Source organism: Solanum verrucosum, unplaced genomic scaffold, assembly GCF_900185275.1.
Source record: "Solanum verrucosum unplaced genomic scaffold, falcon-dt-bn FXZP01000147.1, whole genome shotgun sequence".
Lineage (NCBI taxonomy): Eukaryota > Viridiplantae > Streptophyta > Magnoliopsida > Solanales > Solanaceae > Solanum > Solanum verrucosum.
In genome coordinates this window covers 3844290-3871900 of record NW_026020343.1, presented here as the reverse complement: position 1 = coordinate 3871900, position 27611 = coordinate 3844290, and the positions used below count along the sequence as shown (strand labels likewise).

Here is a 27611-nt window from a genome sequence, read left to right as displayed (position 1 = left end):
GATATATTCTTGAAACAGAATGGTCTGCATACATCCACGAAATTTCTAATATGCTCATGAGGGTCTTCATGAGTCAAACCGCTGAAAAACCCTTTTAGTTGCAGAGTTGCAACATAGTATTCGTGATGTGGAACACCGTATTCCTTTCTGCCAGAGGCAAGCGAATGTCACTAATACCGCCCATGAGATGGGGGTCATTAGCATGAGGCTCGTTGACATCGTTGAGGTTTCCGATATCATCTTGATGGCCTACTTGGCTGCCATTGCTGTTGTTCACACTCATACTTCCTGATTTAACACACAAACAAGCAAAACAAAACTAAAAACTAAGTAAGTATCACTATAACTAACAAGAACAAAATTCAACTGAACTAAAAATTCTCAAGTAACACCACTCCCCAGCAGCAGCGCCATTTTTATTTCACGTATCAGGCCACTTCATGCAATACTAAGTGCCAACGATCATGAGTAGTAATATAGCCCAATTAGTGAGTTGGGGTCGAGTCACAAGGAGCGGTTCGTACTCAAGAATCAATAAAAAAGCATAAATATACTCAAGTCAAACATAGCTAAAAACATTTACAAAGAAAAAAATAATTCAAGTTTGAGGTGACACAAGTGTCAAATATCAAGGGGGTTTTGTTTGTATTATCAACTAAAACAACAAATAACACGAAAATGCGAATATTGAGACGTGATTCTTGGATGTGATTGAATTATGGGCTAAGTTAAACAACCGGGTAATTGCAATTAATAGTAAACAACTGCAAATCAGTGAATAAGCTAGACTTTAGTAGGGGTAAACTTTCTCTCGAACAATTTACACCGAATCAAATTGGTTTCTCTCGAACACCAATAAGCAGCAATGAAGCACAACCTTCGCTTTAGTCCATTCACTCTCTCAAGATGAACGTGTGGAAAAGGGTTAATGATTCTCTCTCTCGAGCTAAATCTATGACAACCCAATACCCACAGACCATCAATTTAGTAATTTTGGTTTTAAAACCTCTCTCTCGAGCAAGCCAAAAACACAAAGTTAAGATTGTATTTGCAACTACAACCCATTAAATTCAACCACAATTACTGAATGAAATCACTTTTAAGCAGCAAATAAACTATCAATTAACAATACCCAACAGTTAAATCAACCCATAATCACACCCCAAGAATTGGGGTTTTAGCTAGACATAGTAAAAAGGCAAAAATCGTTACCAAGTTGTGTTTCCATCAACTGGGTAGGATTGATATAGTCTTTACAAAGGTCTAAGATGAAGAATCTTCAACACCCACTTCAAATTTCTTCGAAATGGAAATCTTCTAATCTTCAAAGCTAAGGAAATATGTCTCTCTATTCAGTTCTACTTCAAAAACTAAAAAATATTATGTTTCCATAAGAGATCAGATCCAATAAGCTAAAAATTTAAACAAGTATTTATAGTTGTCAAAAAGTGTGATGCGGAGGTTTAGTCGGTGTTGTAAGTCGGGATCGCCGATCCAATCGGTGATCTGCCCTTTGGTCATTTTCATCGTCGTTTTGCTTTTGCCTTCAACATTTTTAGGTTCTGTTACTTTGGGCGATATGGCACTACATCGCCGAACCGTTCGATGACTTGCCGACTGCTTCTTTCTCTCGCCGACTAGATTTTCTCCTTCAGGGCTTGGCACTCTGGAACATTAGGCGAGACCCTGGCCGTTTGGTGATTCACCTAATGGGTTAGGCGATCCTCAGGTCTTCTTTCCTTCGTTCTTTCAGCTGCCTTGTTTCTTTTTGCTCAATAGTGTCCACGCTTTGTTTCTCAATCCAAATACCTGAAATTCAAGGATTTACATCAGTTATTGGTACAAAATATGCATTTGAGGACACTAAATCTATTTAAATAAAGCCCTAAATGAGTCTAAGTCGTGGATTCATCATAAGTCATACTTGAAGAAGTATCTCATAATGTTCAAAGTAAAGAGGAACTAAGATGTGCTTAAGGAAGTATCTCATAGTTTCCAATATGCTAAAATAGGGACTGGTCCCCAACCAACAAGTATGATTATGATGACCTAAAGTGATACTTAGTATGGGTGAGACTATGAGGTCTTATACATGCATTGCACATGTATGACTTGAGGTTACCTAGGAAGTGTTTCTCTTATATGATGTATGCTAGCTTGGATTGTTGCTATTGTTGCCTTCCTTGATATGTTTAACTGAAGGTGAATGTTCCCTTATCTATGAGAAATAAGCTAAGGATGAGATCAAATGTGGTAAGTATGTATGATGGCCTAAGGTGGTACTTAGTATGGGTAGGATTATGGGGTCTTATCCATGCATTGCACAAGTATGACTTGAAGCTACTTATGAAATGTTCCTCTTATGTTATGATGATTTAAGTATCGACTATGCTTATGAGTATGATGTAGCTCTTATGCTTATGGATTATTCCTTATGATGACTAATTCTTATATTATGTCTATGTTGGAGATTATGCTTATGACTTTGTTGTTATGCTCTTATGATGTTATGCTAGCTATCATATTTAGTACATTTTGTACTAACACATACTCTTGCCTACATTCTTATCAAATGTAGGGTCCAGCGATATTGAGTTTCATCCCCGTGGCTAGGTTCCTAGTAGAGCAAGGAGTTGAAGATTTGGTGAGTCCTCATAGCATCGAAGATTTGATCACCTTTCCTTTATGTCTTTCTTTTATGTTTTAGACTTTTGTATAGGTTGTGTCCCAAGAGTTATTCAAGTTGTATTATATGGTTTGAGACAAAGTGTTATAGACTTCCGCTTGCTTTTATAAAAGACTTCGATTGTATGGAAAAAGTTTTAAAATTTTTCCATCATTTCTATTGCTTTATGTTATGATATGCTAAGGGGTTTGTATGAGGCCTCTCGGGGTCTTGTACCCCTTGTTACATCTAGGGTGTACCCAGGGTCGTGACAACTAACCCCTAGAAATTAAATTCTTCTCATTCAAGTCTCATGTCAAGCAAGAACTAGGGTTCTTTATCTCCAAGTCTCAGATGAAAAATTTAAGCTAGTTTCTTCTTTTCAGGTACGTGAGATTTCATCAATGAATTTTCTTTAACCCATTGAGTCCCAAGGAAAAAATCTAGTTTTATAGTTATGATATCTAGAGAGCTAAGGATTTTTATGAAAAACATGAATTATATTATATTTTCAATTCTTTATCGTGAATAATTTAGTTATGTGTTTTCAAACCAAAATTCAGTATTTCTAAATAGTATTTTCATGAACCCTCAAAATGTAACTATTTTCATGTCTCAAAATCATATTATTTCAGATGCATATCTCATATTATTAGTTTTTATGATTTAGGATGTTTTCAGATAAACTATCTTTCAATATTTATCAATTTTCCAGTATTCATGAGCTACTCAGTATTTATAAGTTATGATCAACATCATTCAATATTATTAGATTATTACTTATCAACATGTTTCCATTGAGAATTTTAATTAGCACCAATCAAATTTAGCAATGAAGTCACACTCGTTAGTTGAAGACCAAGACCTTTAGTAGCAATCCCTTGATTCTGGAACTACATGTCACCATAGGATCTTGAGGGTTATGCGTCAGACCAGGAATGACTCCTCAATATTTTATAGACATTAGCTTAGTGGTACCACATTAGTTTAGATCAACCTTTGTATGCTGACAAATTATATTGGGCCCTTTTGATGGGGATTATACATCAAAGTCCATGTTAGCTGATCACATTGTTATATGTCGGTTAATAGTCGCTCCCACAGTTCAGACTTAGTTATTGCATGAACTAGTAGTTAGTTATTTGACTTTCAGTATGCCTTAGTTACATGTTTTACTACTTGGTCATCACATTACTTCATGCTATTTCAGTTCACTATTTTAGATTCAGTATGTTCAGTTATTAGTTTATTATGCATATTCTACATACTCTATACATTCAAAGTACTGAACGCATACTCTCGTGCTATATTGTTTGGTAATATAGGTTTGAACGTTCAACATTCAGGCCGCGATTAGTACGTTCCGGCATCAGCTTAGCAGCACAAGTTTGTTGAGTCCTCATCTATCGAGGATAACCCTTTTATCTTTTTTTAAAGTTATTTTCTTTCAATTTTCACACAATTAGAGTTAGTTGGGAATTTGTCCTAGTAACTCATTAGAGACTTTACAGACAGTTAGACATAATTTCAGCTTATTGAGTATTCATATATTATTCTATCTAATGGTTGTGTTTTAATAGGCTATTTCATATTTAGCTTTCACAACAGTTTTTCAGCTTTCCATGTATGTATATTTAGTGTCATGCCCGACGATGGTTTAATTCAGTATTATTTATGGCTCTAAATACCGTGTTACGATTAGAAGATAGTCTTGAATTGTGACATGTTGTCTCCTTCTCCCATACTTCATTTTTTTTTTTTTTTTGTGTGGAGAATCTGAATGATCCATCTGCACCTCGTGTCAATTTCTCATGAGTTACTGTTGCTCATGTGTGATGATTGATTTCAGTTGTTGGTATCTTTTTCGTCCTAATTTTATTTTCGCATTGAAAAAAGGTTTTATCCCATTAAATTTCAAACAACGGCTAAACTTTAAATACCTGCTCAAAAATTGACCATTTTGTGCCATTTTACAAGAAGAAATAGTCCTTAATAGTTTTAATTTTACTTTTTACTTGTCATTCTTACTAGAAATATATAATTCTTTATAGTTGTAATTTTAGAAATTTTTTAATCCTAAAGTGAATAAATATTCCAAAATAATTAAGTGAATGATATCCATGACACATGCTTTCCATTTTCCTCTAAGTAATAACTATTATTGAAAGTAATAAACATTATTAACTAATTTAACATAGATAGCCTAAGTGAAGATACTACACATACTCTAATATTGTGGTTGCATAGATTAAGTCACGTCCATTAATTGCTTGAAATTTTAACGATACTCCCACATTGAAGAAAGTTTACATAATTAAAAATAATAAATAAGGTATAATTGTCTAAACGCATAATTTTCTAAGGAGGCTTGTAAATAAAAAATGTGAAATTTTTTTTATCCAAATGAAGTACTACTCCGTCCATTCTAATTTTTGTGAAACATTTCAGGTTTCAAGATTTAAACAACTCTATCTTTGAATGTGAATTTTTCATATATGTTTTAAATATTTTGGAATGTCAATTATTATGACTTATAATACTTTTTACTTGGTTTACAAAACTCTCGGTCAAACTTAAACAGTTTGACTCTTAAAAAACAAAATGTGTCACATAAATTGAAATAACGGGAATATTATTTAAGCATAAGAGCCTAAAAATCCATGAATTAGCCCAGAGTTGGCAACAAATTAACAAATGTGTACCATCACTATCGTTATGACGATGCCAATATGCTCCATTCTTGGTTTGTTTTGTAAAAGAAACGATAAATTTCATTGGGTCTTTCACAAGAGAAAAGGTAAATGACAAGTCTTTATATATTGGGACTAATGTTTTAAGGAAGGATGCTTCTAGGAATGACTTTATCAAACTTTCACCTTTTTACCTTTAAACAAAAAACAATTCTGATTTGATGGTGACCCTTACAAAGTACATGCCTCTCTTTCTTCATATATATATATACCTTTTGAATACATAATATACAGGTCACTTTTCTTCATATATATAAACCTTTTGAATACATAATATATATTTATATATATACCTTTTGAATATACAATATACATGGAGGAATCTACTTCTGCATATACTTTTTTCTTACAAACAAATATCGAGTCTTCATGTGATTTGTTATTGACTTTTGAGTTTGCTAAAGTTATTGATGTGTGAGGTACTGCTACTTCAATAACTAAGTATATCTCAACTATTCAATCCAAATTGTTAGCTATAACTAATGATATTTTCCCTCGGTTTTCTACAATATCAAATCTACTTTTACATATATTTTTTCTTACAAACAAATATTAAGTCTTCGTGTGATTTGTTGTTGACTTTTGAGTTCACTGAAGTTATTGAAGTATGAGGTACCACTATTTCAATAATAGGTATAAATGTTTTTATCCTGGGAGGAAATAATCCATAACCTCGTGTAAAATGAGGTGATTAAATTCCTTAAGGACACACAATAAATTTTGTTGTCTCGGATATTCTTCTTTTCATCTTACAGAATTTCTAATTTTCTAATTGGTTAACTTAAGCTACGTACATATATAACTAGTCCAAATCATTTCCTCATGAAAAGATAAAAAGGAATAGCATGATTTTAGGATGAAAATTCAGTTTTTGGCACGATAATCAACTCAATCCTATAGGTTCGAAAATTAAACAGAAACAGATTAATAATGAATTTAAGTATATAGTAAGTGATGAGGTTGAAAGTGAATTATTGAGAAGTGGACAAGAGAATAATTTAGGTATATCTTGTACGAAAGAAGATTGGAGTGATGGCCACATTTGCATGTGAAGATTGCTGGAGAATGGTGTGACACAAGATATCTTAATTAAACCAATGGAATTATATCTGATAGTCATGCCAATTGCCAGCTCCTGCCTTGCCTAATATGAAAATGGAGATTATTTTTAGTAGTGATAATATAAACAACCCTGTCTAGGATAGTCTTTTCTATTCCCTCTGTCTCAATTTATTGTGACTTACTTTCCTTTATAGTCAGTCCAAAAAAGAATGACAAATTTTTATATTAAGTACTAATTTAACTATAAAATGTTTATTTTATTTACAGTCACACAAATTTATATCATTCATTTTGGACCACAAATTTTAAAAGTCTTCATTTTTTTCTTAAAGTCCGTGTCGAGTCAAACTACCTCGCATAAAATGGGACAGAAGGAGTATAATTTATCATCAAGAATGTTGTCCGTTAGGCGTGTTTTGTTGAGTCCTCTATTGGTGAGATGAGGAAAATCTGGATTTTTTATATGATTTTGGATAATTCTCATATCTTGAGCTAATTTTTGGAATTGAATTTGGCCCAATGTCATGTCCTTGGTCTTCTACTGACAACTTACTCACGATTGTATTGTAGAGAACTTTGAATTTTGCTTGATGAATTTACAAATGAATATATGAATAATAATTGTCAAACAAGGTTCTACATATTTACAAATAATCCATTTTTCTAGAATACTCTACACAATTAAAATATTTCAAGGACCTTTAATGAAAATCCATGAAAGTCTAAGTTTTTTCAAAGGAATTCTCCATATATCTCTAGAACCTTTCACTATAAACTAGCTTTCTGATACATAAGCCCTCCACATGACCAACTTTGTGCCATGTAACACTTATATGGCATAATGATGTGACGGGTCGTCACACCAAGATCCATAACATGTTTCGCATAGATAATTGAACATTTGAAAGTACCTTTGCCAAAGTCGATAAAGCTGTTCAAAATATTTGAATGTGAAATCAAATGTTAAATATTTCAAATGCTTCTAATCTGTTTGGTCCTGCTATTTATCAGAAACATATTCCTTCTTGTAGACAGTGAAGTTTTATTGATAAATCCATACTAAATTTGGATTAAATCTTGAATGCATGATACGTTGACCAAGTCAAATTACTGGTTAATAAAGTCGGATTAATATTTATGTCAGAATTATATGACTTAAATCAAGTCCAAATAACATTTGGGCCAGTCCATTAAAATTGACAAGATTAGCCCAACTCATGTTCTTCAGGCCCAGGGGTCAAAATTGCTTGGACCAAAATACCCCTAAAGTCCTAGCTCAAGCCTATATAAAGAGGTCTTCATAAGACCAAAAGAGATATACACATAAATCCACACAAAAATACATAATTGCTCTTCAGTGGTGATCTGCAAGTCTTCCGCATACAAAGAAGTCTTCGCTCCAAGTATTGAGCAACAAGTATTCCGCCAAATCAAGAACATTTGTGGAGAGAAGAATCAGGGGATTACATATCTTTTTAAGAGATTTTATAAAGATTGTAACCTTCACATTTATTCAAATACAAATATTATTGTTTGCTTGCTATTTTTCTTTTCCTGTTTACTGTATTTCAAGATTGAAACTTTAGACGCTTACAAATTGGCACGCCCAGTGGGACAATCTTTATCTCTCATCTCTTCTCTTCAAGACAACCAAAGTTCAAAAACACCGATATGACTTGCAAGAAGATCAACTTGAAATCCGCATTTACATCCAAATCTGGATCTACATCCGTATCCGCATCTGTATCCAAATCTTGATCTACATCCGTATCCGCATCTGGATCAAAATCTCCATCTGCATCTGTATTCACATCTGCATCTGCAAAAACTGATGGATCCAAGTTCTGCATCGATGTCGAAAACATCCTCGATGTTACTGCGGGAAGCATGGGACCTATCACAAGGAACCAAGCCAAATTGCTGGGACAACAAGCCTCATGAGTGCCGTCCGAATCTGCTACTGTCTTTGGTTTGTCTCCAAAACATGTGAAGTCTCCTGCAAAAGCTGCAAAGGAAAACATCGCCGAAATGGTCGAGAGGGTTCTTGCCCAATTGAGCCCATCTACATATGAGAAGTCCTTCGATTCGACTGACAATGGTGTCTTAAGCACGGGATCTACCCCACATAACATGTTTGCATCTCATGTTAAGGAAAATCAATGCTACTCTCTGCCACCTACTATGGTAATGCACGCAATGGTGACTAACGCTTCATCTATAGAAGAACAACTTGTGAGCTTGACAAGAGCTATTGAAGGCTTGACCAAGTATGTTCAAGATCAAGATGCTCGAATTGTTAAGCTAACTGATAGGATGAAGGGCATGATGGATGAAGAATGAAGTCACGTACCTGGAAAACGTCCGCAAGTCCAAGAGACAGTCGATCGCCCCACAAAGCAAGTTGAATATGCTAAAGAGATCCAAGTTTCTTTGGAAGGAAAAATCCCGATCAACCAAATAAGGGAGTTCATAGGTTGCTACAAAATCCTCCTTGACATATGCAAGGCCATACACAGCAAGGATTGATAGTTTGAAAATTCCTGCCGGTTATCAACCTCTAAAGTTTCAGTAGTTCAATGGTAAGGGAAGCCCAAAGCAACATGTGGCGCACTTCATTGAAACCTGCAACTATGCTGGAACATACGACGATTACCTCGTCAAACAATTTGTCCGCTCCCTTAAAGGCAATGCTTTTGATTGGTACACAGACCTTGAGTCTAGTTCCATTCATGGTTGGGAACATATGGAGCAAGAATTTATCAACCGTTTCTATAGCACAAGACGTACTGTAAGCATGGTGGAACTTACAAACACACGTCAGCGAAATGAAGAACCAGTCTTTGAGTTCATCAACTTAGTGAAGCTTCGGGCATAGAGATGTGTATTCAAGGTATGCATTGGGGTCTCCGCTATATTTTGCAAGGCATAAAGCCTAAAATTTTTGAAGAGTTGGCCACTCGCACTCATGATATGGAGTTGAGCATGTCGTTGGTCGGAACTGAAGCACCACCTGTCCACAAACTCCACAAAGTCAAAGAAAGGCAAGAATTCAAGAAAGTGGGAAAATATTTGCCAAAGACTGAAAACAAAGAATCCATGAACGTCAATGCCTCTCATGTGAAATTCACCACAAGAGTGGGCAATACGCAGAGCGAAAAATTGAATTCTTTTGAAGGAAGGACAAATCAAAAGCTCACCTTGAAGGAAATGCAGCGAAAGGACTACCCATTTCTTGACTCAGATGTTTCCGCAATCTTTGATGAACTCTTTGAGATGAAACTTTTTGAGTTACCAGAGATGAAACGACCAGATGAAGCAGGGAGGAGTGATGATCCAAAATACTACAAATATCACCGGCTGGTTGGACACCCTATCGAGAAATGCTTCGTCTTCAAGGATAAAATTCATGGACTTAGCTTGCGAAGGGAATATTGAACTTGAAGATGAGAAATTGAGTTCAAACCAAGTCAGTGTCGCTTCTGACTTACCCAATCCGGTCATGACCTGCAATTTTGTTGAAGGAAATATGGAGCAAGACATTCCAAACACCAATCAGACAAGAATGATTAAGTTTGGAGACTTTGAGCCCATTGAAGTAAATAATTTATTATCTCTTCCTATACTAAGTGATGTGGCCTCTGTAGGAGAGGGATCGACAAGACAAGATAAAGACCTAGTAGATGATTTTGATGATTGGGGTTGGACTCTTGTGACTCGCCATAGACGCAGAAAAGTGAGTTCGTATAAGGAGTCAACAAAGCAACACGTCAGGGAAAAGATGGTAAGGAGACCCAAAACCAAAACATTGATCGTGCATTCAAAGAAGAAGGAAATAAAGATGCACAACTACCAAGAGCTACGGAGACTCGTTACATTAGGAGAATATTTGCCAAATTGGTGTTACACCAAGTTCACATGCGATGGCACAAAAGCTCTATGTTGTAATGTCGATGAAAATGAAGCGAAAGATGAAACTCCATCATGTCCATCACCAAAAGATGCTCCACAGTCATCTCCTGGAGTCGAAAATGCATGTATGGCCAAAATAACATTCTCTGACGATGATCTTCTATTTGGTGACAAATTTCATAATCGCCCTTTATTCATGGTTGGTTTTGCAGGTGAGAAAATGGTGAATAAAATCCTAGTCGATGGAGGATCTGGAATCAACATCCTTCCAATTCGCACAATGAAAGAACTTGGGATATCAACAACAAATCTTACTGATAGTCGCTTGATGATCCAAGGATTCAATCAAGGAGGACAAAGGTCCACAGGGACCGTCAAAATAGACCTTACCATCAGAGAGTTGCAATCAAGTGTGTGGTTACATGTAATTGATGCAAAGACTTCATATAACATTTTGCTTGGTAGGCCGTGGGTACATGAGAACAAATGAATCCCATCTACCTACCACCAATGTTTGAAGTATTATGAGGATGGAGTTGCAAAAAGGGTTATTGTGGATGATAATCCATTCACTAAAGCTGAAGCTCACTTTGCTGATGCAAAGTTTTACTTGAAGTAGTATTCCATAAAAGTCGATGCCATTGCATCCGGAGATGTCGGACTCCCTAACAATATAGTTAAGGTAGCGGTCGGTAAGGCAAAAGTCGCAAACAAGGAAGATTCAAAGCTTGGCAATCCAAACAAGATACCTAACATGATTGGTGCCTTTTCAAGTAAAAAGGTCACACCCATTCTTCGTTATGTCCCAAAGGCAAAAGAGAACAAAGGACACTCTCTCGAGTTGCGAGAAAATGCGCTGGACGGGTTGACCCTTCCTGTAAGGCAAATTGATACGGTGAAGTCATCCACAAAATTACTTGGGAAGTCTGTGGCTCCTAAGTCATTATTTCACGGAAAATTTGTGGCCCCTAAGTCACCCCTATATGAAGCACTCCTAATGAAGCATACAAAAGAAGGTTTTGATCCTAATGCTTACAGGCTGCTAGCAAAAGCTGGATTCGATCCAAACGAACCGTCAAAATTAGGGAAGCTTCCATCAGAATCTTCTATGAGGCAACAACGTGAAGGGTTGGACTACAAACAACCTCCACCTATCCGCAACTCCATAAAAAGGGTAAGCAACAACTACATAATTGTGGAAGATGAGTCTACTAATTCTAACAAAAGGCCTTCTGTCTTTGATCGACTTGGAAGCTCAACGAAGAGGATTTCTATATTTGAGAGGTTAGGTCCATTGAGGAAGAAAAACAAGGTTTGGAGAAATAGCAAGAGTATTCAAACATCTGCTTTACCAAAATCTCAAAATGCTCCTAAAGACTTTCAAAGTCTAATCCCTTCTAGAATGAGGCGGCAGACGAACATTGTGGTCTCATGTGGAGAAGTACTAAAGGCAAAGTCGCATGTTATGGTCTACACCAAGCAACGTGATGAAGATGAATAAAATGTTGGCTCTTCATATCATGTCACTACACAAGATGAAAGGCATATTTTTTCTCCAATTAAAATTGATGGAGAGTTGGATAATGTTTCATGGTGTTACCATATATCTTTCAACGATGGAGAACCTCAAGAAGATGAAGATGCTAAAGATGCGCCACCCGGACTTGAAGAAGGAGTAAAGGTGACAATTGATGCATTGAAAGAAATCAACCTTGGAATTGATGAACATCCAAAACCGACTTATGTGAATGCTTCACTGGCGAGTGATGAAGAAAAGGCCTACATTGACTTACTCAAAGAGTATAAAGATGTATTTGCCTGGATTTACAAAGAAATGCATGGATTAGACCCGAAGATAGCAATCCATCATCTTACTGTGAAAAGTGGTGCACGTCCCATCAAGCAAGCTCAATAGTGTTTTAGGCCTGAATTGGTTCCCGTGATCGAAACTGAAGTTAACAAGCTTATTGAGGCTGGCTTTATCCGTGAAGTTAAGTACCCCACATGGGTTTCAAGTATTGTCGCCAAAGGATGAAGAGTTGACCGCATTCCGCATTCCTAAGGGCATTTATTGCTACAAAGTAATGCATTTCGGTTTGAAGAACGCAAGAGCAACATACCAAAGTGCTATGCAAAACATCTTTGATAACATTCTTGACAAAAATGTTGAATGTTATGTTGATGATTTAGTAGTGAAATCAAGAAAAAAGTGTGATCACTTGCAAGACTTGAGGATGGTGTTTGATCTACTACGAAGGTATCAACTTAGAATGAATCATTTGAAATGTGCGTTTGGAGTTACCTCTGGAAAATTCCTTGGCTTCATTGTACAACATCGAGGAATAGAAATTGATCAAGTAAAATTAGATGCAATTCTGAAGATGGTAAAGCCAAGAAATATTCATGAATTGAAGAGTCTACATGGGAAGCTAACATATCTTAGGAGATTCATCTCGAATCTAGCAGGAAAGTGCCAACCATTCAGCCGCCTTATGAAAAAGGGCACTCTTTTTGAATGGGACCAAGCTTGTAGTAATGCCTTTGAGAGCATCAAGTCTTACTTGACAAAACCACCAGTTTTAGCAGCTCCTGTTCCTGGAAAGCCATTGATACTTTACATATCAGCTCAAGAAAGATCAGTGGGAGCACTTTTAGACCAAGAGAATGACAAAGGGAAAGAAAATTCCCTTTACTACTTAAGTAGGAGGATGACACCAAATGAGTTGAAGTACTCGCTAATCGAAAAACTATGTTTGGCCTTAGTCTTCTTAATTCAGAAGATGAAACACTACTTTCAAGCTCACGTCGTCCGTCTTATTTCTAAAGCCAACCCCATCAAATTTGTGATGTCGAAACATGTCCTTAATAATCGACTAGCAAGATGGTATCTCCAGTTTTAGCAATTTGAAATTGTGTATGTTCTTCAAAAGGCTGTAAAAGGGCAAGCATTGGCAGACTTCTTAGCAGACCACCCGATACATGATGATTGGGAACTCACTGATGAATTACCTGATGAGGATGCAATGGTTGTTGAAGTTCAACCGCCTTGGAAGATGTATTTTGATGGGGCCTCACATCGTGAAGGAGCTGGCGCTGGGGTAATATTTGTCACTTCTCGAGAGTAGATCTTGCCGTATTCCTTCACCTTAACGCAATGTTGCTCCAATAATGTTGCATTATATCAAGCCTTAATACTTGGGGTTGAAATGACGGTTGATATGAAGCAATTGCAATTACAAGTTTTTAGAGACTCTGAATTAGTGATCAATCAATTGTTGGGTAGCTATGAAGTCAAAAAGCCAGAATTGCGTCTCTATCATGACTATACACAAAAATTGATTAGATGGCTCGGAGATGTAACTCTTCAACATGTTCCAAGAAAGGAGAATAAGAAAGTTGATGCTTTAGCCGCTTTGGCTTTAACTTGAACTCTGCCTGATCAAGAGCAAATCACTATCTGCCAAAAATGGATAGTACCACTGGATGTGGATGAAGAAAGCAAATTTGAACATCTTGTAGCTGTCTCACAGGCTGAGATAGTCGATTGGAGACATGCTCTGATTGATTACTTGTGTTACAATATACTTCCAGAAGATCCAAAGAAAAGGACTGAAATTCGTCGTCGTGCTCCTAGGTTTCTTTACTACAAAGATACTCTATATCGAAGATCATTCGAGGGAATCCTCTTGCGTTGTTTGGGGGAAGAAGAAGCGATTCAAACTATGCAAGAAGCACATTCTGGAGTTTGTGGATCACATCAATCTGGGCCCAAGTTACACTTTCATATAAAAAGAATGGGGTATTGTTGGCCAACAATGGTAAAAGATTGCTTGGATTATGCTCGAAGATGTCAAGCATGCCAATTTCATGCAAACTTTATGCACCAACCTCCTGATGTATTACATCTGACTGTTGCATCTTGGCCATTTAATGCTTGGGGGCTAGATGTGGTTGGACCACTACCTAAATCTTTTGGTGGTCACTTGTACATCTTGGCTATGACAGATTACTTCTCAAAATGGGCTGAGGCTGTAGCCCTCAAAGAAGTAAAGAAGGAAAATGTTGCAAACTTCATCAGGGTGAACATCATCGTAATGGAAAGCCATTCACCAATAAATTGATGGATAAGATCTGCGACCTTTTTGGCTTCAAGCAACGTAATTCATCAATGTATTATGCTGCTGCAAATGGACTAGCTGGAGCATTTAACAAAACCTTGTGCAACTTGTTAAAGAAGGTCGTCTCCAAATCTAAAAGGGATTGGCATGATAGAATGGAAGAAGCTCTTTGGGCATACAGGACGACTCATCGTACGCCGACTCAAGCAACTCCCTATTCTCTTGTTTTTGGAACTGAAGCAGTCCTTACACTTGAACGAAAAATATCGTCATTGAGGCTTGCCATCCAAGAAGGACTTACTGAAGAAGAAAATGCTTGTCTGCGCCTTGAAGAGTTAGACTCTCTCGATGAGAAAAGGTTGGAAGCTCAACAAAGTCTTGAGTGCTATCAAGCTCGTCTTTCTCGTGCTTTCAATAAAAAGGTTCGCCTAAGGTCTTTCCAAGTCGGTGATCAAGTCCTTGTGGTAAGAAGACCAATTATCATATCTCATAAATTGAAAAGCAAGCACATCAAAATGGGATGGACCATATGTCATTCAAGAAGTCTATTCAAGCGGAGCTTACACAATTGTGGATGCAGACGGCTTGCAGATTGGTCCCATCAATGGAAATTTCTTGAAGAAGTACTATCCTTGAAGCGGCGTCATACTACTGGCCTGCAAGAGTATAAACTATGTACGGCTCCAAAAAAAAAAAAATGTCTGCTAGGTTGAAAATCTCGAAAGAGGCGACCTAGGCAAAAGTTAGGACACAAAAAATAAAAAAAAATAAAAATTCACTCTCTAAACTACGTAATGACTTGATCCTCTTCACTGAGGTACGTAGGCAGCTTAGAGTATTATCACTCTAGGTTCAGTCATTAAGAATTAAAAAAAAAAAACCATGTGAATTTCATGCTAATTCTTTCAAATGAAGATTCAAGCACCCAGATTTTGAGCTGACTTTGAAGACAAATCTGTATTAATCCGTAAATCCTATAGACGTGATTTTTATATGGATTGAAGCTCTCGAAGTTGTCTTTCCACCAAAAAAAGAAGCTCATTATTCCAGCGCTTCTACTCCACATTATGAATTTTCTTCCTCATGTGCGCAAAGCTGAAGAAAGCTGAAAATTCAAGCACGCGGATTTCGAGCTGACTTTGAAGACAAATCTGTATTAATCCGTAAATCCTATAGACGTGATTTTTATATGGATTGAAGATCTTGAAGTCTTCTTTCCAACAAAATAGGAAGCTCATTATTCCAGCTCACCTACTCCACGTTATGAATTTTCTTCCACATGTGCGCAAAGGTGAAGAATGCTGAAAATTCAAGTACCCAGATTTTGAGCTGACTTTGAAGAAAAATCTGTATTAATCCGTAAATCCTATAGACGTGATTTTTAAATGGATTGAAGCTCTTGAAGTCGTCTTTCCAACAAAAGAAAAGAATCTCATTATTCCAGCGCTTCTACTCCACGTTATGAATTTTCTTCCTCATGTGCGCAAAGCTGAAGAAAGCTAAAAATTCAAGCACGCGGATTTCGAGCTGACTTTGAAGACAAATCTGTATTAATTCGTAAATCCTATAGACGTGATTTTTATATGGATTGAATATCTCGAAGTCGTCTTTCCAACAAAAAAAGGAAGCTCATTATTCCGGCTTTCCTACTCCACGTTATGAATTTTCTTCCACATGTGCGCAAAGCTGAAAATTCAAGTACCCAGATTTTGAGCTGACTTTGAAGAAAAATTTGTATTAATCTGTAAATCCTATAGATGTGATTTTTATATGGATTGAAGCTCTCGAAGTTGTCTTTCCAACGAAAAAAGAAGCTCATTATTCCAGCGCTTCTACTCCACGTTATGAATTTTCTTCCTCATGTGCGCAAAGCTGAAGAAAGCTGAAAATTCAAGCACGCGGATTTCGAGCTGAATTTGGAGACAAATCTGTATTAATCCGTAAATCCTATGGACGTGATTTTTATATAGATTGAGGATCTCGAAGTTATCTTTCCAATAAAAAAAGAAGCTCATTATTCCGGTGCTCCTACCCTACGTTATGAATTTTCTACCTCATGTGCACAAAGCTGAAGAAAGCTGAAAAGTTAACGTTTTGTTGCTATCCTCATATAAACGCTAGCTTATGGAGTCTTTTTTTTAATAAGGAAAAGGGGCTCGTGGAAAGAAACAATCAAAATTCAAGAGGAGAAAATTCTTATTGAAATATAAGTCGCTATTTTATTGATTCAAAAAAAGAACCACTACACCATAATGAGCGAATTAGAAAATCCTAAGCAAATAAATAAAAAAATCTAACTATGGAAAAAGTTTGAAGCTTATGATTTCTTGGCGACTTTTCTCAATTGCCCCTTCTAGCTTGGCTAGTCTCTCAACTTCATCGTTAGACATCACATTATTTGCCTCAATGGTATAAATCTCGCCCTCCGTAATGGTGACATTCTCTTGACTTTTGGACAGCTTCTCTTGCTATTTGTTAATGAGCGCGGTCACTTTCTTTTTCTTGTAAGTCAAGGATTTTAAGTCTTTCTCCACATCTGCTAGAGTTGCTTGAAGTTTCTCCATGGATCCATACAACTTTTCATGTGCCATCTTTGCACCATCGAGACGACGTTGTGCATCAGAGAGAGCCTTTTCATGTGATTCTTTAGTCATCTTTGATGATCTTAAAGTATCATACTCTGTGTACGACTTGAAGAAATTCTCGACATGATCCTCCAAAGAAGAAACATCAATAATGTTTACCTTTCTAATCTCCTCAAGAGTTGAAGCGATACTTGACTCCAATTCTGTAAAGCCATCTGAAGAACCTAAGGAAAATTGTGTAATCCATCCACACAATGTGCCCCACATCTCAGAAACAAAGGTTAATTTGGCGCGGTAAATTGTTTCTTGCGGCTCAAAAGTAGGAGCACCAGGTCGCAATGGCCTACTTGGTGACTTTCTTGGTGGAGCTACTTCCAATGAAGGAATCACGTCATTAGAAGATGACTTTCTTGGTGGAACTACTTCCAATGAAGGCATCACGTCATTAATGGAAGAATGAAAATCTTTTGCAGTCGTATCAAGACAATTAAGATCTACTGTGAAATCTGCAACCACGCCATTGTTAAGGTCGCCACCATTTAGTTCTTGAAGGTCCAACTAAAAAAAAAGAAGTAAGAACAAAAAGATGATCAAATTCAAAACTTTGAAAAAAAAGATGAGGGGGCCTTAATTGTTTTGCCAATTCAAACAACGATGCCGAATTCGAATCCTCATCAACAAAGTCATTATCATCAATGACAATTGTATCTAAAATATCAATACCACACAAATATCATCTAGTTCTTGTGCCTTTCTTTTTGGACAATTCCAGTGACGATCCGTTGGACTAGGAGATGCATTGGGTCGTCTAACACCATCCGGTGAAGCGTACATATGAGAAATTTCATCACAAGGCGTCTCAAGGTTTGACGTTTGGTCATTACCATTGTCTGATAATACATGAAGTTCATTTGTTCCAGAAGAACTATGGCCAACTTCGGGAGCAGGTGAAGTCGACTTTGAGGCTAATGTGAGACGCCTCAATTTTGATTTCGCAGGCACATCCCCATCTTTCGAGGTTTTAGACTTGGATGAGGTCTTAGCGACTTGCAGAGTATCATTTGACTTCACTTGAGATTTGGAAGAAGGATGTGACTTTTCCTTTGATTGATCAGAAGCCCCTTTAGATGAAGTGGATGTAGAGTCTTGCTTCGTCTTCTTCAAAATGATGCGGAGGTTTCCTTGTGAAGTATTCATCCTTTGGGATGGCCACCAGTCTACATACTCGCGGGTCATTAAAGGAGCACCCTCTAATGGGCACATTGGAATCATGACTTTAGAAAAAGTATTAAGTCGAAAAGAGGAATTCCAAAGTTGCACCAATGTTAATAGTATACCATCGTAAGGACGCTCCACAAGATCTCTGGGAACATCTTGACAAAAACCGAATTGTCGACTAAATCTAATAGGGCTATAGGACTCCACGATGAAATTTGAATCATGCCTAAGGGTTACATAGCCTGAACAAAGGCTTATGATATATTCGTTCCACGAATTTGAAAGCTTGCCATTATCAGTAAGGTGCAAATCCCTCCCTTGCAGCATTGCTAAATGATGGAGGCGACGGGCATCATCCTGTTGAAATAACTTTTGGGCGTCAGTAAAATTAAAACACTTGGCCATCTTCTCGCCAGAAATTTTACAAAAACGTATCGATCGATGTGAACGACTGGCACGATGATGAGTCCCAAAGTATTCCCCAAGCCAACCATATACATAATGTATGGGGAAACTTATATTTGCCACACTCAAGTTTGAAGAACTAGAGATTTCTTTCAGGCCGCGATATATGCTTGCAAGAACTGGGACTGCTAAGGAGAATTTCTTTCCATGAGCCATCAAGCTCGCAACTTTAAAAATACTAGCGCGCACATGGTTGACTTTCTTATTCAGAAGAACAAATTTGCAATGCCAACAAGCAAAAAAGGCTGCCAAGTTAGTCTCATCTCTAAGTGATTCTTCCACATCTAACTCGACAAAGGGGGCATTCTCCTCATCAGTCCGCGGTAGGAAGTTCGAATCAATATGTCCAGAAGAATTGTGATTTAATCTTGGTTTTGTGGCTCGTACCTTTGACACCTTTTGCGGAGGCTCTGCATATCTATTAGGTCCTCTAAACCAAAACTTCACCCAATCATGGACGGACACCTCCTGGAGATCATCTTTCGCTAATTTGTAGAAGGCCAAAAACAAATATTGACAATTCTGGGGAAGAAGCAATTCTTTTTGTGTATCTGTTTGTGTCAATTCTTTCGCCGAGGGAACAACTTGGTCATAAAAGTTCCCATGTACGGGGAGACCTCCAATGGATTGTAAGTCCCAAAGTGATATGGACATCTCTCCAATGAAAGTAGAAAGCGTATTGGTAGATGGGCGCCAAAGTTCACAAAAAGCATGGAGTACATTGTCGTCATAGTTGTACGTGAACAAAGAAGTATATACAGCGTCATAGACCTTGATGAGCTCCAAAATCTCCTTGAGGCAAGGCAGCACGTCCTCTACCCATTCCCAGTAGCCAGGTGTGTAGCAAACATTGCCAAAGTTAGAAGAAGGAACACGCCAATTGTTGAAACTTCCATCAGAATGAGAAGATTTAGAAGATGCTACGTCATGATGAATTGCGGATTTTAGTAAAGGAACATTCATGCTAGTAGCCTTGCTCGAGAAGTTTCTCATAACATCTTTGGTATCCATTTTTGACCATTCTTTAAGGAGAAGAGATTCATCATATGCTCCACTAACAAGGGAGAAGACGCCGATAGCAGGAGGTTGAACTTCCAAAAGTAGAAATTTGGCATTCGGATTTTGTTGGTCGTCGCCCACTATTTCAAGAAGAGGATGCGGCGAATCTCGGTCGCGGAAGTGCATCATGTTGCAGGATCGGAGTCGTATTTCTCTATCAAATATCTGCGAAAAAAATTAAACAAAAGAAAACGTTCAGTTTCGTATGAACATGTCCAAAATAAAGGTGGTAGCCTCAAACTTTTGCGGTTGGTGAAAGGCTGATTTCAAATAGAAAACTGAATCAACACAGATGCAATCTAATCGTGGTTTTTGTATATGATGTAGCCCTATGAATTTACTTTCCAACACCGTAAACCGCTTGTGATTTCGTTATTCCTACGTCCAGATATGAATTTTTCCGCGAAGTCGCACAAAGCTGATGCGTTCAGTGTATCAGAATTTTAGGCTGAGTTCAAAAAATCACCTGAGTAAATCCGAGAGTCGTCTGATCGTGATTTTTGGATATATTGTAGCTCTATGAGTCTAATTTCTGGAAAATTAAACGGATCACGATTTCAATAACCCTACAATGAGATATGAATTTCCTACCAAAGTCACGCTGAGCTGAAAAAGGGTGACGAAAATCAAAGTTGAGAGAGAAGGTCTCAATTGAACTTGACGATGCGGCAATGCGATATACAATCACCGGGTGAATGTGGGTATATATAGATTTCAAAAGTATAATTTTGTTACATAATGTAACATATCTACACATAATATAGCATAATCAAAGGTAGAGATATTTAAATATTTTTTCCAACTGATTTTCCTTAGATAGATTTCCTTATACAGCTACAAATAACTTTTATTCTTAAAACAAAACTATAGTAAAACTCACTAATTTATAAGGTGAGACAACAAAATATTAGTAATTTGTAGATGTATAATTTAATAGATAAATTAATATTTATTAATTTAAAGAGTTTTGAGATTCAGGAAATGTTAATTTTTATTACATCAAAATTATTTTATCCTAATAATTTATGTATCATATTTATGGAATTTACATAAAAATAATACTTTATGATACATAAAGTACAATGAATACATCAAAACATTGTATCTTATTAAAATATGTATCCTATTTATTGAATTCAATGTTTTATTTATTATGCCAGGAAAGACTTCAATAAAATGGATGTAACAGTAGCAACCATGGCATACAAACAGTTAAAATAGCTAATCCTTACCTCAAAAGTGATCATCCCGTTCATTTGACACTACTAATATGTAGATTCCTTTTTTACCCTATAATGACCTGATACCATAAAAAATACTCTTAAGCCCTATAGCACAACTCCATGTTTAGAGCAACAATAACGTAAAATGATCATCAATCAACTAAGCTTCCCCTCCAAAATAGTTAGTGTCTGAATCTTTCACAACCATTTCTCCATATTCGGGTCCATTCCAATACTAGAATTTCTCGAAGCCCACAGCACACAAGTCACTTCCCCTCTAATTTCAGCAATACAAGAGCAACAACAACAACTACAACTCAGTGTCAAACAAGTCGGGGTTCAACTATATCAATACCCAATTTTCATTTAAGCTCATTTCATAAAGAATCCTTATAATTCAGCAATACAAGGGCAAATAAACAAAATAACAGAGTTGTTGAAAATCACCTTCGCTCTAATTCAGTAATGTTGTCCACTTGAGTCTGATTGTACTGAACAGGCTCCGAAAACAAGAAAGCAAAAGCACTCAAACTGACCTGCAAAGGACCTCATTCACTAATCTGCAAAGTAAATCTCCCAAACCCAACCCAACCCACCCATACCCTCATGCTAAAAAGATTTAAAAGTGGTAACACCGGTCGATGTTATTAGTATCTATAGTTAAAAAGAACCTCCCACCCCCTTCTTTTCTTGAACAACTAAGAGCATTGAACAGAAAAATGTGTACACAAATACACTGTGAAATTTGTGGCAGTGGCAAAATCTTATGGCAAAACTATACCAAACTTAAAAGGGCAGTTTTTTTAGCTCAAGCTGGGATCTGTACACAAATACACTGTGATTCTGCCATCATCCTCTAACATATTGACAAAAATAATGAGAATAAGAAGGAATAGGTACTTACGCTTGACGAAATCTTCAGCTCAGCTCAGCTCACAGATCTTCCGTTCAACTCTTCAATTCAGCTCTTCAGTTCAGGGAGAAGAGAATCAGAGAAATCTTTAGTTCCGCTCTTCAGCTTCCGCTCTTCAGTTCTTCGACTTTAGCTCTTCCAGAGAAAAGCGTTTTTGGATAAAGAAAAAAATGTGTTCTTGGACTTCAGATAGAAAAGTGTTATGAATTTTTAATGTTTTATTAATTATTTTTTTTGGCCAATAAAAATGGGAGGGAGAGTTAAAAATGTTGGAGGGAATATAATATTTTAGTGAAAATTTTAAGGCCACACTTGTAATGTGTTGTTTTTACAATAATAAAAATAGGACACTTTAAAAGTGTGGCCATATATGTAAATAGTTGTTGCCAATTATCTCATACTGTAACAACGCTAATAAAGTGTAGCATATACTATTAAAGAGTACGCTTTACAAGTGTTGCCAATATTAGCATAGCCAAAAGTTAAAAACTTGGGCTACGCTTTAAAAGTGTTCCCAAAAATATTTTAGGCAACACTTTACAAGCGTTGTCACGATTTAGTGTGGCCGTAGGCCTAAAATGTTGTAGTGTCTCATGTTTATGGATGAGTTTGGGATGTTTAGATGTACCTTAGAGTGTTGAAAACAACTATAAAACATAAGTACATTACCAAGGAACATGTATGAAAAAGTGGGGAAGGAATGGGAAGACTTGGCGTCCTTGGCGCTCTGAGAGGCGCGGGGCGCCAGCCTTCAGACTTCAGAGGGGCCTGGTGGGGGCTCTTCTAGGCGCGCCGCCCCAAGGGGGAAACTTCAGAACCCCTGTTGGGGCGCACTGGCTGGCGCGACGCCCCAGCCTTTTCCCCCAAAAATCCAACTTTTCTCCTTCATTTTTCCAACTCTAAACCACCTTAAATTCAAAGTTTCTAGCCCCAAACACTTAGAATCATAAATACCCTTACTATACAATAGATTCAACTCGAAATCACAACCGGAAATATACACCAAACCAACAAGAAACTTCAACAACACAACCACAACTTCAACAAACACAACCACAAACTTCAATAAACACAACCAATCTTTTTTTCTCAAAATTAAAATGAGTTTGGCGTGTGGGGGAATGAACCAACCCAACACTATGATCTCACATACCTTAATAGGGATCACCCCCGATGAAAACCACGACAATCTTGACAAATCCTTGCTTCTTCTTCTCTTTTCTCCTCTTCTCTCCTCTTCTCTCAAGAACCCTAACTCTCACTTTTTAAAAGGGAAAACTGATTTAAAATCACTCTAGACCCTTAATATATCCAAAAGAAATGGTTAGGGAAAAGACCACAATACCCTTACAATTTCGGACTAAACTGCCCTACCAACAGCCCAACTTCCAAAGGGCATAACTCACTCATACGAACTCGGAATCGCGTAAACTTGGCGGAATTGGAAAGATCATTCCACTAGCTTTGCTCAAAGTTGACCAAAAACTCATTTTTTTTCCATACTTCGCTAAATTTTCAGATTTTTAATTATTTCCAAAAATTACTATTTCCAATTCTAAGCTTCTTCATAGCTCTTTCAAATTGTCGGATGTTACATCGCCCAAACAGCAAGTCTGCAGTAACAAGAACTCCGTACTTCATTCCTTTAAACTTGAGTGCCATTGTTGGAGGACAGTTGAAGAGCCTTGTAAAAGTGAGAGGGAACAAAGCCTCTGCGATAGTTTAACCATTTTTGGTATTCCATCTTGATATTTCACCCGAAGCTGTTCATAACATTCAAGATGCTCTCCGCCTATTTTCTACCCCTGAGACACTCGAGGGATATAGAACTACCGTAGGAATGGTTGGAGTGACTACTGCTAGGAAATCCATTAGTATACAGACACTTCGTAAGATGATGATTTTACACCTGAAGCGGTTTCGTTATGGAAGCTATGGAAGTACAAAATTGCACAGGTTTATGCAATTTTGTACTTCCATAGCGTCCATAACGAAACCGCTTCAGGTGTAAAATCATCATCTTAGGAAGTGTCTGTATACTGATGGATTTCCTAGCAGTAGCCACTCCAACCATTCCTACGGTAGTTCTATATCCCTCGAGTGTCTAAGGGGCATAAAATAAGTGCAGAGCATCTTGAATGTTATGAACAACTTTGTGTGAAATATCAAGATTGAATACCAAAAATGATTGAACTATCACAGAGGCTTTGTTCCCTCTCACTTTTACAAGGCTCTTCAACTTCCCCCCAATAATGGCACTCAAGTTTGAAGGAACGAAGTCTTGAGTTCTTGTGACTGCATACTTTTTCTTTGGGCCAACAATTTCCCATTCTTCATCGTCTTCCGATGAAACAACAGACGAATCTTTCCCTCTTGTACCTGATTGCCCTTCAAGCTTTAGTATGCTTAAAATTTAGATAGAAGTTCATATGTTGTTTGAATCAGATTTTAAAAAAGAAAATACCTTCAAAGATATGTTTGACCATAGATTTTGAAAAACTTTCTTTAAAAAGTTCTCAAGTATAAAAAATGAGTCCGAACAGTTTGTTGAGAAGGGCTTAATAGTGCTTAATTTTGTGGCCGGAGAGTTTTCATATATTTTGATGAAAATTTCAAAAAAGAAATTTTTTTTATGGATATGTCTGACCATAGATTTCAAATCAGAGTTTGAAATTTTTTCATTAAAAAGTTTTGAAATATCAAAAATGGGTCCAAACAGTTTGCTAAGAATGGCTTAATAATTCTTAAAATTGGGGTATAATTTTGTTACAGAATGTAACATTTGTACACATAATACAACATAATCATAGGTAGAGATATTTAAAGAATTTTTCCGACTGATTTTCCTTAGATAGATTTCCTTATCTAGCTACAAATAACTTTTATTTTTAAAATAAAACTCTAGTAAAACTCACTAAATTTATATAGGTGAGACTACAAAGTATTATTAATATTTAGATGTATATTTTAATAGATAAATTAAGATTTATTAATTTAAAGATTCTTTTGAGATTCAGGAAATGTTAATATTTATTACATCAAAATTATTTTATCCTAATAATTTATGTATCATATTTATTTAATTTACATAAAAATAATAATTTATGAAACATAAAGTACAATGAATACATCAAAACATTGTATCTTATTAAATTATGTATCCTAATTATTGAATCCAATATTTAATTTATTATGCCTCAATTCAGGACTTCAAGTTTTTGTGGACAATGAATGGTACTCCAGTCGTCCAAATTTTAATGCTTTTGTGGTTAACATATGCGACACATTTATGGTAAGAAAATTTACAAACTAGTACTATATAATAAGCTAATGTATTATGTAATACATACAAATAATATAAACTTAATAAATTGAACAAATAATACATTGTTTTGGTGAAAAACATTATAAGATCTTTCCACATGAAGGTCAATGATATACATCATGAGTTCTGAGACTTACAAGTTGAATATAGCATATTTGGTGTTTGTCCTTTTGCAGACCCTATCGAATGGTAGATACAAAAGTATCTTGCATAGAGCAGTGGTTAACAACAAGACTCCTAGAAAATCACTTGCTTTGTTTCTTTGTTCAAACAAAGATAAGGTGGTGAGTCCACCAACTGAATTGGTAGACTACAACAACCCACAACTATATCCTAACTTTAGATGTCCTGTTCGTCTTGAGTTTACTCAAAAGCATCACAGAGCTGATACGAATACTCTTTAAGCTTCCTCGATGTGGCTTCAAGAAAATAATGTAGAAGCTTAAGAGCTTTACATGTGAGGTTCAAGATTGAAGGCCCTGGAATCTTTTGTATATATGTTGAATCTTTGATTTAGAACTATAGATATTCCTATTGCAATAATTCTATTAAGTTATACACCTAGTATTTAGGAGTTGATTCCTATTTCAGTTTGGTTTTTAGTCTTTAAATACATGTCTTTTGATAGTCATCAATAATATAAAGTTCTATTGTGAAATACATAATTTATCCTTCAACTTTTGTTCCATTGTTATTTTCCTGCATTTATTTTCTTTCAAAAACTGATAGGTGGGATTTAGGGCTATTTTTCTGAAGGGACCTTTGAGTGAAGAGATGGATTTCAAAAATTGTTTTTCATGAACGACTCATGTTGTTTTTAGTAATGAAAATTACAATTATGTTTTGTGAGAACGAAAAATTACTGTGAGACCCTTGATCTTTAGGAAGGAAGACGTTGAAGAGGATTATGAAATTAATACGTTACAAAATAATCCAACCATTGCGCCAATCATGAGTCACAAGGAAAAGAAAATATATGAAGTCAATGTCGATGAAAGCAACTTTGTTTGTTGTTATCTCAACAACTATTTTAAAGAGAATTATATTTATCCCATCACCAAAAGAAATTTGGAATTATCTTAAGAAAGAATATGTTGAAGGTGAAGGAACTCAAGATTGAAAAAATAAAAGACTCCAAGAAAATCAAAGAATGCTTGGATAGATTACTTGGTAGTGATAACAAGGTAAGATTTCCAGGCACTAGATTAGAGAAGGTAAGAGATAAATACAAACACAAGCAGCCAAATGTTGATTCATTGAATAATTTGACTTTAGCAAAAAAATCCAGAAAGTTATTCTTTGGATGTGATATTAAAGACACCCTTAATTAGGAGGAAATGGAGTGAATGCCAGAATCCTAAAAAACAACCTCCCTCCTCCCCCCCCAAGATATTATAGAAGAGACATTTGATAACAATCGTATTAAAGAAAAGAAGGCAAAGGTTTCCAATTCCATGGGAAAAGACTTCAGCAGAAGCAGTGCTAATGAAGGGACTGATGGAAAAGGTATAGGTAAGAAGAGAGAGCGAGTCAGACAAGATCTAGAGTGCACTATGTCTCAGCATAGTGCAGATGCTGAAGATTCTTCAAGATGAGGAACGTAAGTAAGAAAGATTTGGATGGTTCTACAAATAAAATGTTCAAGACAGATGATGTACATTATGATGACGATCCCATTTGGGGAACTGTTTTATCGAATAGTGGATCATAAATTTATAATACAAGCAACCAAATGTTCATTCATTGAAAAAGTTGGTTGTAGTAAAAAATTCCAGAAAACCATTCTTTGGATGTGATATTAAAGATTTCCTTAAGAGGGATGCATTAATGCAAGAATATTGAGACTCAACCTTCCCCGGATATTATAGAAGTGACATGTGATAACGATTTTAAGAAATATAAGAAATCAAGGGTGTCCAAGTTCTTGGGAAAAGACTTCAATATAAGCAAAGCTAGTGACTAATTATTATAAATAATAAGTTCACAACAATTATCATTGTCAAAACCCATCTCACTGTGATTGGCACCCACTCTAACTCTCCAGTGCGAGAACCATTATGACAACCCAACTAAGCAACTTAACGAAAAACTAAAAATTTAAAGATACGGAAGAAAGTTTAAATGATGGATAGAAATGGAGTTCCCATAAATTCCAAAGGTTTTAAATAAACAATTTAAACAACTATTGTGGAAGTCAACCCCTAGAACATGAAAGTCATTGTACCAAAACTCTACCAATCAACAAGTCTAAGGAAAGGGGGTACGACCCCAGAACTAAATATACGAATAAATCTAAATATAGAGTCTGAGTCTGAAAAG

The 27611-nt window shown here is 36.3% G+C and overlaps 2 protein-coding genes across 2 annotated transcripts in view; both read left to right on the top strand.

Annotated features, from left to right (window-relative positions):
• Positions 1-27611, top strand: part of LOC125837375 (probable protein phosphatase 2C 10) — a 1808044-nt gene that overhangs the window by 500742 nt on the left and 1279691 nt on the right. The window lies entirely within an intron of this gene.
• Positions 12471-14507, top strand: LOC125837412 (uncharacterized). Its single transcript, XM_049516542.1, has 3 exons — positions 12471-13229; positions 13317-13484; positions 13833-14507. Exons 1-3 carry the CDS (start codon positions 12471-12473, stop codon positions 14505-14507), a joined length of 1602 nt encoding a protein of 533 aa, XP_049372499.1.

Bases quoted from the DNA above. Each gene is read 5' to 3' on its own strand.
- LOC125837412 (XM_049516542.1), top strand. From the start codon at position 12,471: ATGCATTTCGGTTTGAAGAACGCAAGAGCAACATACCAAAGTGCTATG. The intron at 13,230-13,316 runs GTGATGTCGAAA...GTTCTTCAAAAG, and splicing joins AAGCCAACCCCATCAAATTT to GCTGTAAAAGGGCAAGCATT. The intron at 13,485-13,832 runs GTAATATTTGTC...CCTGATCAAGAG, and splicing joins GTGAAGGAGCTGGCGCTGGG to CAAATCACTATCTGCCAAAA.